The following is a 16,638-nucleotide window of genomic DNA, read 5'->3' as shown; positions in this document are numbered from 1 at the left end:
GTCGATTTATGAAAGTCTTCACACCTCTTGCACAGTCTTCATTTTGCTGGCTTAAATGATGTAAAAAGGTAATAAAACTACTCCATATTTTCATTGTGTGTGTCAGTCTACCATTCAAAAGTTTGGGTCACTTAGAAATTTCCTGGTTTTTGAAAGACGATCACTTAAAAAAAATCCCCCCGTTTAAAATAACATCAAATTGATCAGAAATACAGTGTACGTTAATGTTGTAAATGACAATTGTGCGTTGCCCCACAGACCTCCTGGTCGCAGCCGGTTACGACAGAGCCTGGGCGCGACCCCAGAGTCTCTGGTGGCACACTTGGCGCTGCAGTACAGCGCCCTTAACCACTGTGCCACCACTGCGCCTTTTGCAATTATGTTAGCACAGCTGAAATCTGTTTTTCTGATTAAAGAAGCTAGTTGAGTATCTGGAGCGTCAGCATTTGTGGGTTCGATTACAGGCTCAAAATGGCCAGAAACAATTAACTTTATTCTGAAACTCATCATGCAGAAAAAATGAAAAGATGCTAAGAGGAGTGCTTGACGCCATCTGTCAAGCATGATGGAGGCAAAGTGGGAGATTTGTACAGCGTGAAAGGGATCTTTAAGAAGGAAGCGCTTAATTGGAGCCAATTTGCTCCTACAACAGGACAATGACCCAACGCACAGCTCCAAACTATGCAATAAATATTTAGGGAAGAAGCAGTCAGCTGGTATTCTGTCTATAATGGAGTGGCCAGCACAGTCACCAGATCTCAACCTTATTGAGCTGTTGTGGGAGCAGCTTGACCGTATGGTGCGTAAGAAGTGCCCATCAAGCCAATCCAACTTGTGGGAGGTGCTTCAGGAAGCATGGGGTGAAATCTCTTCAGATTACCTCAACAAATTGACAACTACAATGTCTAAGGTCTGCAAGGCTGTAATTGCTGAAAATTAAGGATTCTTTTGCGAAAGAAAAGTTTGAAGGACACTTATTTAAATAAAAATCATTATTTATACCTTTGTCAGCGTCTTGACTATATTTCCTGTTCATTTTGCAGATCATTTCATGTATGTTTTCATGGAAAACAAGGACACTTCTAAGTGACCCCAAACTTTTGAACGGTAGTGTAAATGACTACGGTATTTGAATTGGAAATGAGTGCACAATATGACACATCCTAATACAATCTACGTCACTGTTGTCATGAGTAAGTATTTCCGCTTATAACAAGGGATTACACTGCAGATTTTGATTGCTTCACTCAACTCTGGACAGGGGGAAAACAATAAGCGGTATTGCCGTGTAACTGGATATCTGAGTAACCAGAGACGTGCATCGAGACAGATCGATTCCTAAAGCATGTAACAGCAGGGGGAGAAATGGCATCAGTGTGCAGTAAGAGTATTGATGATATCACGTTTCATACAAGCCTCTTTCATTTGGGGAAAGTGGCAGGTGGTTTGTAAATCTATCGGAAAGCGAGGAGGGGGGAATCTTGACCTCTGTCAATATCTAGCGGTCACATCTCTTATTCCTCAATTCGATTTAAGTTTAATTACATGTTCCTTAATTCAATTAAGTTTAATTACATTACCTTTCATTGATGTGATATTCATACTATCATAATAAGCTTTCACCGGTTATATCTACTGTAAGTAGGACTGGAATGCTATTATTGTTTTAGCTACTCGTTAAGCAACCATGGAGATATAGTGAAGACAACAATCAATGGCAATCTAACATCGCTTTACAAGCAGTACTTCCCCCATCCCCCTCAAGTGTGAATAATTTACTAAGGCGGCACAGCTTCCGTTCCCCTTATCCAAAACGATATGGCCTCGGCTCCTACTGAATTTTTGCAGTGTTGCCACGACAACTGCCGCAGCGGCACCAGGATGCGAGCCCCTTTATTTCCTGTGTTAGAGATGAGAAGAGACCAGCCAAGCAAATTGAGACTTTTCTAGATTTTAATAAATGTTTCTTTTGAACGCTTGTCTCGTCGTGTTGCCTAGCTGTGAGCAGTGGGCACCCCCACTGTCTTTTTGTTTCACAAGGGTCTACTGATCCCTGGTCTTGCACACACGCACTACACACCCCAAGCCTCCCCCACACACCCCCAAAAAACGTTTCATCCTATAGCATTTCCAAGATTATTAAATGATTCAGGACCAACAGTTAAGTGTGGTCTGAGGGCCACTCACACTCTAATGACTTCCTCTTTTTTGTGTGTCTGCTCCACAGTGCACTTAGAACTAGCTATCAAAATGAACAATCTCAGCACCGGGTGTCAGGTAATAGGTATTGATAGCAGGAGATAAAATCCACTGGGCTGGTAAAACTCTTGAAAAAGCCCTTCCTCCCTGAGTGCTTACATGGGTGTTTCAGTCTAATTTGACACCATAGACCGGCGCCGGTAATCGTCTCTGACACTACAGAGCATTTCAATCAAGAGTGCAGATAAGGAGGAACGCATTGTTGAAAACTGTATGGCCCATCTCAGTTTTGGGCTGAAATAACGTGTCTTATGAAAAATAGCACCTGCTATAATTTGGTCATGAGCCCAAACATTTTAAGAAATGTTTCACAAGCGTTATGCCAGTAACCTTATAAGATTTGAATTGAGATTTAAAAACAAAATAGATATATTATTGTATGATAAACAGACAATAGGTGTCTCTTTAACCCACCCCGATATTACAAGGTTCTTCCACCCATTAGCATGGAATAAACAGATTTTGGGCAGATCCTATTGTTCTTTGTGGTTCCAGTTGAGCTTCCAGCACAAGGTGGGCATCATGTACTGCCAGGCGGGCCAGAGCACCGAAGAGGAGATGTACAACAATGAGAGTGCCAGCCCTTCCTTGGAGGAGTTCTTGGAGCTGCTGGGCCAGAGGGTCAGGCTGAAGGGCTTCACCAAGTACCGGGCCCAGCTGGACAACAAAAGTAAGTTCACGGCTCAACACACACATCATTTGTTTGTTTTATTCGCATTTGATTTATCATATGGTTGATAAATGTGCAAATAAGTTAGAGGATCAGGGCCCAGCTGGACACATACTGTACATCATCTTGTACAGACCAACTGAAAAGAAGAATAATGCAGTTTTGAATGACATATCCTTTGATTGGAGCAAACTTGGAAGTTAGTCCTTTTCTCTGTATTAAATAAATGTGGTAGATTGCAAAAGAACTACAAAAAAAGTCCATGTCTCTCTGTACACTGAAAAAGGAGTTACATGGCCAGGATATTTAAAACAGTGCAAACAAAATAATACTTATAATAATAATATATATACACACACAAGTGCCTTGGAGAGTTTTGCTAATGCAGTGATGGACTACCTTCCATGTTTGTTCCTATCAGTCAATACTGTTTCCAAAGAGAACTGTTCCGCCACACCCAAACCCACACAGCTCATATCATTTGTTTCTCCTTTGCTTTGAAAGTGTGGAGTATGTGAAACAAGTTATCATTGAATGTGAAAACCAAGCCACTGTATATGGAGATATGACTAAAGTCTATGGAGGTACTGTATGAGTTTGGCCAACTTCAGAGCTGTTGTTGCCTTCTGCTTGATGCTGGCAACACCAGGACTGATTGGTACTGATTCCCGTATGTGTATATAAACTCAGCAAAAAAACATAAACGTCCTCTCACTGTCAACTGCGTTTTATTTTCAGCAAACTTAACATGTGTAAATATTTGTGTGAACATAACAAGATTCAATAACTGAGACATAAACTGAACAAGTTCAGACATGTGACGAACAAAAATGGAATGTGTCCCTGAACAAAAGGGGGGGGTCAAAATCAAAAGTAACAGTCAGTATCTGGTGTGACCACCAGCTGCATTAAGTGCATCTCCTCCTCATGGGCTGCACCAGATTTCCCAGTTCTTGCTGTGAGATGTTACCCCAATCTTCCACCAAGGCACCTGCAAGTTCCCGGACATTTCTGGGGGGAATGACCCCAGCCCTCACCCTCCGATCCAACAGATCCCAGACGTGCTCAATGGGATTGAGATCCGGGCTCTTCCCTGGCCAACACTGACATTCCGATCTTGCAGGAAATCACGCACAGAACGAGCAGTATGGCTGGTGGCATTGTCATGCTGGAGGGTCATGTCAGGATGAGCCTGCAGGAAGGGTACCACATGAGGGAGGAGGATGTCTTCCCTGTAACGCACAGCGTTGAGATTGCCTGCAATGACAACAAGCTCAGTCCGATGATGCTGTGACACACCGTCCCAGACCATGACGGACCCTCCACCTCCAAATCGATCCCGCTCCAGAGTACAGGCCTCGGTGTAACACTCATTCCTTCGACGATAAACGTGACTCCGACCATCACCCCTGGTGAGACAAAAACGCGACTCGTCAGTGGAGAGCACTTTTTGCCAGTCCTGTCTGGTCCAGCGATGGTGGGTTTGTGCCCATAGGTGACGCTGTTGCCGGTGATGTCAGGTGAGGACCTGCCTTACAAACAGGCCTACAAGCCCTCAGTCCAGCCTCTCTCTGCCTTTTGCGGACAGTCTGAGCACTGATGGAGAGATTGTGTGTTCCTGGTGTAACTCGGGCAATTGTTGTTGCCATCCTGTACCTGTCCCACAGGTGTGATGTTTGGATGTACCGATCCTGTGCAGGTGTTGTTACACGTGATCTGCCACTGCGAGGACGATGAGCTGTCCATCCTGTCTCCCTGTAGCGCCGTCTTAGGTGTCTCACAGTACGGATGTTACAATTTATTGCCCTGGCCACATCTACAGTCCTCATGCCCCCTTGCAGCATGCCTAAGGCACGTTCACGCAGATGAGCAGGGACCCTGGGCATCTTTCTTTTGGTGTGTTTCAGAGTCAGTAGAAAGGCCTCTTTAGTGTTCCAAGTTTTCATAACTGTGACCTTAATTGCCTACCGTCTGTAAGCTGTTAGTGTCTTAATGACCGTTCCACAGGTGCATGTTCATTAATTGTTTATGGCCATTGAACAAGCGGGGGAAATAGTGTTTAAACCCTTTGCAATGAAGATCTGTGACGTTATTTGGATTCTTATGAATTATCTTTGAAAGACAGGGTCCTGAAAAATTGATGTTTCTGTTTTTGCTGAGTTTATATATGCCTTTAGCCTCTTCAAAGTGGGCGCGATTACCGATTTTAGTCGTTTCATGCTAGCTAGCCGGGTCCCATTTTCGCCAACTTCTTTCCAGATAACGGCAAAAATTGGGTCCAAACAAAGAATAGTTGGTTCAAGAGCCGTAAGCTCTTGTTCGGTGGGGTTATTTAGCATATATATATATATCCCTGGTTCAAATTCAGGCTGTATCACATCTGGCCGTGTTTGGGAGTCCCATAGGGCGGCGCACAATTGGTCCAGCGTTGTCTGGGTTTGGCAGGGCTAGGTCATCATTTTAAATCAAAATTAGTTCTTAACTGACTTGCCTAGTTAAATAAAGGTTACACACACACACTGACCAAAAAGTTATTTTGTTGGCATTTACGTATGTCGCCATTACCAGTAAAACATGATCAAATGATCAGCTATTTCTTTCACATACTTACTGTGCTGTTTCGTGGTGCGTTTGTTCAGTCGTTTCATTCTCAGCCAGGATTTCTATGGAATACTGTTTGGGTCTTTGCGTGTCAAAAAATATACTATTTGACGTGGCAAATAAGCTTTTTGACCAATTAGGACCTGACTATGACTGCACGTCACATAATAATTTAACGCGTTCATAAATGTTTTTAACGTATATATTATACACATTGATTAGACTACCACTCGTATTTCATATGTCACAACGATTCATCGATACGTATGCTATGATGCTGGTAAAGTTGTATCGCGCACCTACAGTGCTGGACATAAAAAAAGCTAGTTAGCTCATGGATGTAAACATGAAAAAACATAGCAAAATGACATCTGTTTCAGTAGCTATATAGTTAGCTAGCTATATATGTAACTAGGTGTCACCATCTAAAATAACCCTAATTTATAAGACAGATCTTATGTGAAGCTTATGTGAAGCTAGCCACAATAAGGAATAGCCACGAGTGGACTTTACGGTTAACCTTCAAAAGAAAAGTTTTTGCATCATTCTACTATTTGTATTCATTTGCATCACTGTCAATTATATTATTTTATTTTGAAGGCAACCCGCAAATTCTACTATTGTGCCTAATCCTTAACTTCACAACACACTAGCCAGATGAAGCTAGCTGGCTGCTTATAACATTAGCTTTGAGCAACAAGGTTAAGAAGCTGGCTAGCTATTTCTTTTGAAATTGAACTTCAGTTCATGAATAGGTGAATACAGAATGAATACAGACAAAGTTCAGTGTGTCAAATCGGAGGGCATGTTGTCCGGAAATCTGGCAGTCTCTATGAAGGTGCCACAGGGTTAAATTCTCGGGCCGACTCTTTTCTCTGTATGATGTCACTCTTGCTGCGGGCGATTCCCTGATCCACCTCTACGCAGACGACACCATTCTGTATACTTTTGGCCTTTCCTTGGACACTGTGCTAACAAACCTCCAAACGAGCTTCAATGCCACACAACACTCCTTCCGTGGCCTCAATGCTATTAAACGCTAGAAAAACCAAATGCATGCTTTTCAACCGTTCGCTGCCCGCACCCGCCCGCCCGACTAGCATCACGATCCTGGACGGTTCCGACCTAGAATATGTGGACAACTATAAATACCTCGGTGTCTGGCTAGACTGTAAAACTCTCCTTCCAGACTCATATTAAACATCTCCAATCTAAAATCAAATCTAGAATCGGCTTTCTATTTCGAAAACAAAGCCTCCTTCACTCATGCCGCCAAACTTACCCTAGTAAAACTGACTATCCTACCGATCCTCAATTTCGGCGATTTCATCTACAAAATAGCTTCCATCACTCTACTCAGCAAACTGAATGCAGTCTATCACAGTGCCATCCGTTTTGTTACCAAATCACCTTATACCACCTACCACTGCGTCCTGTATGCTCTAGTCGGCTGGCCCTCGCTACATATTCGTCGCCAGACCCACTGGCTCCAGGTCATCTACAAGTCTATGCTAGGTAAAGCTCCGCCTTATCTCAGTTCACTGGTCATGATAACAACACCCACCCGTAGCACACATTCCAGCAGGTATATCTCACTGATCATCCCCAAAGCCAACACCTAATTTGGCTGCCTTTCCTTCCAGTTATCTGCTGCCAGTGACTGGAACGAATTGCAAAAATCACTGAAGTTGGAGACTTTTTTTATTTCCTTCACCAACTTTAAACATCAACTATCTGAGCAGCTAACCGATCGCTGAAGCTATACATAGTCCATCTGTAAATAGCCCACCCAATCTACCTACCTCATCCCCTCATACATTTATTTTATTTACTTTTCTGCTCTTTTGCACACCAGTATCTCCACTTGCACATCAACATCTGCTCATTTATCACTCCAGTGTTAATCTGCTAAATTGTAATTATTTGCTCCTATGGCCTATTTATTGCCTACCTCCTCATGCCTTTTGCACACACTGTATATAGACTTTCTTTTTTCTACTGTGTCATTGACTTGTTTATTGTGTTATTGGCTTGTTATTGTTTACTACATGTGTAACTCTTGTTGTCTGTGTCACACTGCTTTGCTTTATCTTGGCCAGGTCGCAGTTGTAAATGAGAACTTGTTCTCAACTAGCCTACCTGGTTAAATAAAGGTGAAATAAAAACTACAAATAAAAAGGCAATGACTTGAAAAACTACAAACCTCAGATTTCCCACTTCCTGGTTGGATTTTTTCTCAGGTTTTGCCTGCCATATGAGTTCTGTTATACTCACAGACATCATTCTAACAGTTTTAGAAACTTCAGTGTTTTCTGTCCAAATCTACTAATTATATGCATATTCTAGCTTTTGGGCCTGAGTAGCAGGCAGTTTACTCAGTCCCAAAGAAGTTAACAATAAAATTGTGGAGTGGTTGAAAAACAAGTTTTAATGACTCCAACCTAAGTGTATGTAAACTTCCGACTTCAACTGTATATGAGATCTTAAAACATATCTTTTTAGCTTTGCTTTTCCTTAGGGTGCTTTTTAGTCATTCAGTTTTTGTCACTCATTTTTTTTATTCTTATGTTTGTTGTGTAGTAAATATTTCAGCCTTTATTTTCCTTTTCTTTCTTTTTTTTCTTCCTGTGAAGCACATTTAGTTGCATTCCATGTCTGAAATGAGCTGTATAAATAAAGCTTGATTTGACTTGGTTTCTGTGAATAAACCCGGATGGGTCTTTTCTATCTAAACCATAGCAACACTCTATATACATTTATTGTCATGTGTACCCTGGTTGGTTTTATTTGCTTTGCTGTTCTAAGCAGTATCTTGCGTAATGCTCTTGGGGAAATCATTCAGATCACTGTTTTTGGATTATTCTGGAGGTCTGAAATTCAGTTACAGCAATCAAGATTTTATGCCATCTTAAAGCTGTGTCCGTCTGTCAATCCTGATTCCTAGACATAACACGCAATCTGCCCAGCATTCATATAAAGCCACCTATACAGGAACCAGGGCCAGTGTCGTTTCTGAGGTCTAGGGAAAGAGAACGGGCCATTTAGAAATACCCAGAAATAGACTGGCCATAGGGCATTTCAGGCAAATGCAAGATAGGTGGTCAGCCCAGTGGTCCTGTGTACATTTGTTTAAAATCATTTGCGCTGTATTATCGTTATTTGACTAATAATGGGGGGCCTCACGAAAACAAATGGGCCGTCCCTGGCAATACCACAGGATTATTGTTGCAGAATGCAATGATCTTATTGCAGATCATTTTTCCTGGAGACTGCAGTATTACATTATTTTCAATTCTATTGTTTAGAATGTCTGTCTGAGCTGCTCTGACCTAAATTCTTTGTTTGGGTGTTACAGCGGATTCCACTGGAACACATTCTCTCTACACTACTTACAAAGACTATGAACTGATGTTTCACGTGTCCACACTGCTCCCCTACACCCCCAACAATAGACAACAGGTGAGTGGACTCTGGAAGTCTATGGGTATCTGCTAGCAATGCTACCTCTAACTTCCTTCATACTGGACACGGATGAGTAACACTTTTATCCACAAGTTCATCTGACTCTGGGACAGTAGCTAAAAGGCCTCATTGCCAACATCCCAAAGTATCCCTTTTAAAGCAGCTCTAGTCAATCTGTGTCCACACACAGTGGGCCCCCAACATTTGTGTAACTAATCTGAGAGATTGGTCTTGGCAAATGTCACTGCCACAGGTATTTGAATATTGTTGTAACTGCCCTTAAAGCCAGATTTTGGAGTGCCACTTCAAAAGAGCAATTTAACACCTTTTTGATAATTAACACAAGGATCTCGTAGGTCCGTTTTTGAAATATTAAGGGCTGAATTTAAACTTGAAATGTTCACATAACCAGTGGTGGAAAAAGTACCCAATTGTCATACTTGAGTAAAAGTAAAGATACCTTAGTATGGGATGACCAGGGATGTTGTCTTGATCAGAGTGTGAATTGGACCATTTTCCTGTCCTGCTAAGCATTCAAATTATAACGAGTACTTTTGGGTGTCAAGGAAAATGTATGGGGTAAATAGTACATTATGTTCTGTTGGAATGAAGTAAAGTAAAAGTTACTTAAGTAGTACTTCAAAGTATTTTTACTTAAGTACTTTACACCACTGCACATAACCATCTTGAGTTCATTTCTGCGACTCTGAGACAATCTAATTGGCATAATAAAAAAATCCCCATCAAAAATCTGTCTAAGATAGTTGTACATATTTTATTACAAGGGTTTAACTGGCAACCCGATACCAGTTACAAAATGTTATTAAAGTATATATGGAAATAGTTTAGTGCCCAAATAATGGGGTAAATATGTGCAAAGATAATAAAATAGTTTCCTGATCTTATATCACTCAGATATAGGACAGACACTTCAAAACAAACTTAGTAAAAAAAAGGATCTAAAAAGGATCTGTTTTTACATGTATGATTATGTTATCAATGTGTTTCTATCGGCTAACTTCAGTAAGCCCAAATTCAATGTTTCAACAAATATTGTTTTAATATTTTGGGGGGATACCTAAAGGGGTTCTAAAATTCTAAATCAAATGGCTAAATGATCCTTGATATGACCATCTTAAAACAATTCCATATGTTAGCTTAGTAAACCCCCCCCCCACCCCAGAAACTCAAGTCATGCTCACAGTTTTTAAGCTGCTGTGAAGAATATTTTTAAAAATCACTTGTTAGCGAAGTTAACTCTAAATTGCAACCCTTTTTTAAAATCGTAATTATGGTGATCATTTTCATGAACATTTCTTATAGTTTCTACCCCTTTACTACAGCAGGTAGCTTGCCATGTTGATCCTTTAGTCACAATCTGCTCTCCAATATTAGAAATTAGAACTCATCATTTCAGAGTTCCGCATAATTTCCCCCAGTCAGTGTCATGTTAATTGGAAATTATATTTCTGTAGATGTTGCCACGACAACAATTTCGCATGCACTCCTCAATTCAATTCCCCACTCTGCTTGGTGTCTGTGAATATGCCTAGGTGGGTCTTTCTATCGAGACCATAGCAACACGCCCTGTAAATGAATTGTCACGTGCACCATGTTGATTCTATTTGCTTTGCAGTTGTAAGCAGTATCTTACATAAAGCTCTTGGGAACAGCATTCGGATCACAGTTTTTTTTATATTAATGGACTATTCTGCAAGTCTGAAATTAAATTACATTAATAAAGATTTTTAGGCCATCTTAAAGCTGTGGCCATCTGGCAATCCTGATTCCTGGACATATGCCGCAATCTGCCCAGCGTTCATTGAAAGCCACCTATACAGGAACGAGGGCCAGTGTCTTTCTGAGCTTTCCGAAATCAGAACGGGCCAAGTGTCTTGGGCTTCGCATGTGTCTTGGGCCTTGATTATTAGGATTTGAAGTTTCATTCCTCCCCTGGGATCCCATTTGATTTCTGAGATTAGCCGTAAACCCCCCAAGGTCGGCAGAGGCTCTGCCACTACTTGAGCCCCTTTATCCAGTCAATTCCACCCCTCATCCCGTTTGTTTACCACCTACACCAAGGGATTTAACAGATTATGGCCTCCTGGTGAGGAGGCTATCGCCCTGTTAGAAACCCCTGGACCCTAGCCACTGCCTTCAGCACTTCTGTTGATTGGCAAGGATTATGAGAGGTATAAGCAATATGACAGTACTATAGCTCCCACAGGCCCTCTGATAGACTCCAAATAAACATGTTTTACTGTCCTCCATATCCTTTCCTTGACCACTTAACAGCTTGACTTGTGTTCTAGAGTGGGATAGATTTCCATAAATTAGGTCTTCAATCAGCCTTTGAGACCTTGTCCTAGTCTCTCATGTACTGTAAGGGCATTTATTTTTCTGAATTCTAATGTGCTTTTTCTTTTCCGTTTCCTTTTCTTGCCATTTAGCTACTGAGGAAGAGGCACATTGGAAATGACATCGTCACCGTCATCTTCCAGGAACCTGGTGCTCTTCCCTTCACTCCCAAAAACATTCGCTCACACTTCCAGCACGTGTTCATCATCGTCAGAGTTCACAACCCTTGCACAGAAAATGTTTGCTACAGGTGAGCAAAGCATTCCCGCTGATACTTCTAAAATACATGGTGCGAGAGATGTGTAAAGCTGGTTTCAATTAACTTGCATTGATTCAAGCATTCATGTACCTCAGGGCCCAATTTTCAATAAGGCTGCAATCCAATCATTTTAAGAAGTACCTCTATTAATGATTGTTGAATCAAGTGTCAACTCCCTCCATCGCTAACGTTCAGTCCTTGGACAATAAAGTAGACAAGCTTAGGGCTTATGATCTCTTTCCAGAGAGACATCAGGGACTGTATAAACATAGTCTTTTTTTACAGAATCATGACTCTGCAGATATATTGTCCATTTAGCCAGCAGGGTTCTCTGTCCATTGTACAGTCAAAAAAAAAGAAAGTTTCATGATTAACAACTGTGTGATTGTGGTAACGTTCTCCCAATTTGGAATACCTCACCATGAAATGCCGACCACATTACCCCCCAAAATACATTTATTCGGTCATCGTCATTGCCGTATATATTCCCCACCACGCCGACACTGCGACGGCTCTCAAGGAACTACACTTTTCTATGTGCAAACTGGAAACCGCTTATCGTGAGGCCGCATTTATTGTAACTGGGGACTTTAATAAAGGAAATCTGTGCTACTTGCGCAACACGGACTGTGGATCATTGCTATTCTCCCTTTTGAGGCGGGCTACAAGGCCATCCCCCTCCCTCCCTTCGGCAAATTTGACCACACCTCTGTTCTGCTCCTGCCCACCTATAGGCAAAATGGGTACAGGAAGCTCCCGTGGTATGGACTGCTCAATGTTGGTCTGACCAATCGAAATCTATGCTTCAAGATTGTTTTGATCACGCGGACCTGGAAATATTCTGGGTCGCCTCCTTCGAATAGTAGTATTGATGTACACACTGACTGGGTTCATAAGGAAATGCATAGAGGATGTTGTCCCACTGTGACGATTAGAACTCATCTAAACCAAAAACCGTGAATAGATTGCGGCATTCGCGCAAAACTAAAAGTGTGAAACATCGCATTTAACCATGGCAAGGTGACTGGGAATGTGGACCTGTACAAGCTAGGCTGCCAGGGCCACGTCCTCAAAGCAGACCAGCTGGCTGAAGTGTTTACAGACATATTTTATCTCCATATCCCAGTCTGTTGTCCCCACTTGCATCAAGATGTCCACCATTATTCCTGTACCCAATAAAGCAAAGGTAATTAGACATTTAGTTCATCACCCCATAGCACTCACTTCTGTCATCATGATGTGCTTTGAGAGACTAGTTAAGGATCTTATCACCTCTACCTTACCTGGCACCCAAAAGTTTGGACACACCTACTCATTCCAGGGTTTTTCTTTATTTTTACTATTTTCTACTTTGTAAAATAGTAGTGAAGACATCAAAACTATGAAATAACACATATGGAATCATATAGTAACCAAACAAGTGTTAAACAAATCTAAATATTTTATATTTGAGATTCTTCAAAGTAGCCAACCTTTGTGCAAAGCTGTCATCAATCTTGGCATTCTCTCAACCAGCTTCATAAGGTAGTCACCTAGAATGCATTTAAATTAACAGGTGTGCCCTGTTAAAAGTTAATTTGTGGAATTTCTTTCCTTCTTAATGTGTTTGAGCCAATCAGTTGTGTTGTCACAAGGTAGGGGTGGTTTTACAGAAGATAGCCCTATTTGGTATAATACCAAGTGCATATTATGGCAAGAACAGCTAAAATAAGCAAAGAGAAACGACAGTCCGTTACTTTAAGACATGAAGGTCAGTCAACATGGAACATTTCAAGAACTTGGAAGGTTTCTTCAAGTGTAGTCGCAAAACCATCAAGCGCTATGATGAAAGAGGCTCAGGGCCTTGGTCTGAACCCTTCCCTGTGTAACTCGGTCCTGGATTTCCTGACGGGCCGACCCCAAGTGGTAAGGTTAGGCAGAGTGGCAGAGGTGTTGTTGGTCTTCAACACTGGTCTTCACAGCGGTGTGTGCTCAGCCCCTTCCTGTGCTCCCTGTTTACTCTTGACAGTGTGGCCACTCATTTCTCCAACTCAATCATTAGGTTTGCTGACGATTGTAGGCCTGATAACCAACAATGATGAGACGGCCTACAGTGAGAAGGTGAGGGAACTGGGTGGAGTGCTGGGTGGAGTGGTGTCAGGAAAATAATCTCAACGTCTTCAAAACGAAGGATCTGATTGTGGACTACAGGAGATAGCAGAGAGAGCACTCCCCCATCCACATCGACGGCCGCAGTGGAAGTGAAAAGTACACGTTCCTCAGCGTACACATCACGGACAGCCTGAAATGGTCCCTTCACACCAAGAGCGTGGTGAAGAAGAACCACCAGTGCCTCTTCAACTTCAGGAGGCTGAAGAAATTCAGCTTGGTCCCTGAAGACATCCGCATGCTTCCCAGACGAAACAGTTCAGAAGGGAGTATGCGAACACACTCATTTGCCGACGTAGGCCGAACTGAAACATGCAGGACGCCTTTAGACCCTCACAAACTTCTACAGATTCACCACTGTGAGCATCCTGTCGGGCTGTATCACCGCATGGTATGGCAATTGCACCGCCCGCAACTGCAGGGCTCTCCAGAGGGTGGTGCGGTCAGCCCAACACGTCACCGGGGGTACACTGCCTGGTGACGGGGGTACAGCACCCGGTGTCACAGGAATGCCAATAAGATCAATAAGGACCTCAGCCACCCGAGCCACAGCCTGTTCACGCCGCTACCATCTTGAAGGCAGAGACCGTACAGGTGCATCAAAGCTGGGACCGAGAAACTGAGACACTGCTTGTATCTCCAGGCCATCAGACTGTTACAGTCCCCACTAGCCGGCCTCCACTCAGTTCCCTGCCCTGACACTTAGTCACTGTTCTAGCCGGCTACCACATGGTACTCTACCCCTGCTCCTTAGACTGCTGCCCTATGTACATAGGCATTGAACACTGGTCACTTTAATAGTGTTTACATACTGGTTAACCCACATTTTGTATGTACAGTGCATTTGTAAAGTTTTCGGACCCCTTTTCCCACATTTTGTTACGTTGCAGCCTTACTCTAAAATGTATCAAATTAAATGTTTTCCTCATCAATCTATGCACAATAACCCATAATGATGAAGCGAAAACAGGTTTTTAGGAAACTTAGCAAATTTAAACAAATAAATATACAGATCACAAAGGTTTGAATAATTATGGAAATCATCTATGAGACATGAAATTGAGCTCAGGTGCATGCTGTTTCCATTGATCATCCTTGATGTTTCTACAACTTGATTAGAGTCCACCTGTGGCAAATTCAATTGATTGGACATGATTTGGAAAGGCACACACCTGTCTATATAAGGTCCCACAGTTGACAGTACATGTCAGAGCAAAAACCAAGCAATGAAGCTGAAGAAATTGTCTGTAGAGCTCCAAGACAGGAATGTGTTGAGGTACAGATCTGGGGAACGGCACCAAAAAATGTCTGCAGCATTGAAGGTCCCCAAGAACACAGTGGCCTCCATCATTCTTAAGTGGAAGAAGATTGGAATCGCCAAGACTCTTCCTAAAGCTGGCCGCTCGGCTAAACTGAGCAATTGGGGGAGAAGGGCCTTGGTCAGTGAGGTGACCAAGAACCCAATGCTCACTCTGACAGAGCCCCAGAGTTCCTCTGTGGGGATGGGATAACTTTCCAGAAGGACATCTCTGCAGCACTCCACCAATCAGGACTCTTTGGTGGCCAGACGGAAGCCACTCCTCAGCAAAAGGCACAGGACAGCCCACTTGGAGTTTGCCAAAAGGCACCTAAAGGCTCTCAGACTACTAGAAACAAGATGCCCTGGTCTGATGAAACCAAGATTGAACTCTTTGGTCTAAATGCCAAGAGTCACGTCTGGAGGAAACCAGCCACCATCCCTACGGTGAGGCGTGATGGCAGCATCATGCTGTGGGGATGTTTTCAGGGACTGTGAGACAGGATTTGAGGGTAGGATGAACAGCGCAAAGTACAGAGAGATCCTTGATGAAAACCTGCTCCAGAACGCACAGGACCTCTGACTGGGGCCAAGATTCACCTTCCAATAGGACAACGACCCTAAGCACACAGCCAAAAACCATGCAGGAGTGGCTTCTGGACAAGTCGCTGAATGTCCTTGAGGGACACAGCCAGAGCCCAGACTTGAACATGATCGAACATCTCTGGAAAGACCTGAAAATAGCTGTGCAGCAACACTTCCCCATCCAACCTGACAGCGATCGAGAGGATCTGCAGAAAAGAATGGGAGAAACTCCCCAAATACAGGTGTGCCAAGTAGAGGTCGACCGATTTATGATTTTAACACCGATACCGATTATTAGAGGGCCTAAAAACCGATAATGATTCATTTTTTTGAATGTATTTGTAATAATGACAATAACAACAATACTGAATGAACACTTATTTTAACTTAATATAATACATCAATAAAATTAATTTAGCCTCAAATAAATAATGAAACATGTTCAATTTGGTTTAAATAATGCAAAAACAAAGTGTTGGAGAAGAAAGTAAAAGTGCAATATGTGCTATGTAAGAAAGCTAACGTTTCAGTTCCTTGCTCAGAACATGAGAACATATGAAATCTGGTATTTCCTTTTAACATGAGTCTTCAATATTCCCAGGTAAGAAGTTTTAGGTTGTAGTGATTATAGGACTATTTCCCTCTATACCATTTGTATTTCATTAACCTTAGTCACTTTAGTATTGCCAGTGTAACAGTATAGCTTCCATCCCTCTCCTCGCTCCTCCCTGGGCTCGAACCAGCAACACAAAGACAATTAGCGCACGCTAACTAGCTAGCCATTTCACTTCGGTTACACGAGCCTCATCTAGGGAGTTGATAAGCATGAAGTGTGCAATGCTTGACGCACAATGAAGAGCTGCTGTCAAAACGCACGAAAGTGCTGTTTGAATGAATGTTTACGCGCCTGCTTCTGCCTACCACCACTCAGTCAGATACTTAAGTACTTGTATGCTTGTATGCTCGGTCAGATTATATGCAACGCATATATCTAGTCAT

At 42.4% G+C, this 16,638-nt stretch overlaps 1 protein-coding gene across 7 annotated transcripts in view; it reads left to right on the top strand.

The window, feature by feature from the left end:
• Positions 1-16,638, top strand: part of LOC112230438 (signal-induced proliferation-associated 1-like protein 2) — a 108,787-nt gene that overhangs the window by 51,170 nt on the left and 40,979 nt on the right. For all 7 annotated transcript variants that reach the window (XM_024396749.2, XM_024396747.2, XM_024396748.2 and 4 more), the window contains exons 5-7: positions 2,755-2,929; positions 8,886-8,989; positions 11,443-11,600. In XM_024396749.2, coding sequence (XP_024252517.1) covers positions 2,755-2,929; positions 8,886-8,989; positions 11,443-11,600 — 437 coding nt within the window. The remainder of the gene's footprint in view (positions 1-2,754; positions 2,930-8,885; positions 8,990-11,442; positions 11,601-16,638) is intronic.

This window comes from Oncorhynchus tshawytscha, linkage group LG32 (genome assembly GCF_018296145.1).
Source record: "Oncorhynchus tshawytscha isolate Ot180627B linkage group LG32, Otsh_v2.0, whole genome shotgun sequence".
In the NCBI taxonomy this organism is placed as follows: domain Eukaryota; kingdom Metazoa; phylum Chordata; class Actinopteri; order Salmoniformes; family Salmonidae; genus Oncorhynchus; species Oncorhynchus tshawytscha.
The sequence above is the reverse complement of the archived record's forward strand: the minus strand, read 5'-3'. Positions and strand labels throughout refer to the sequence as shown.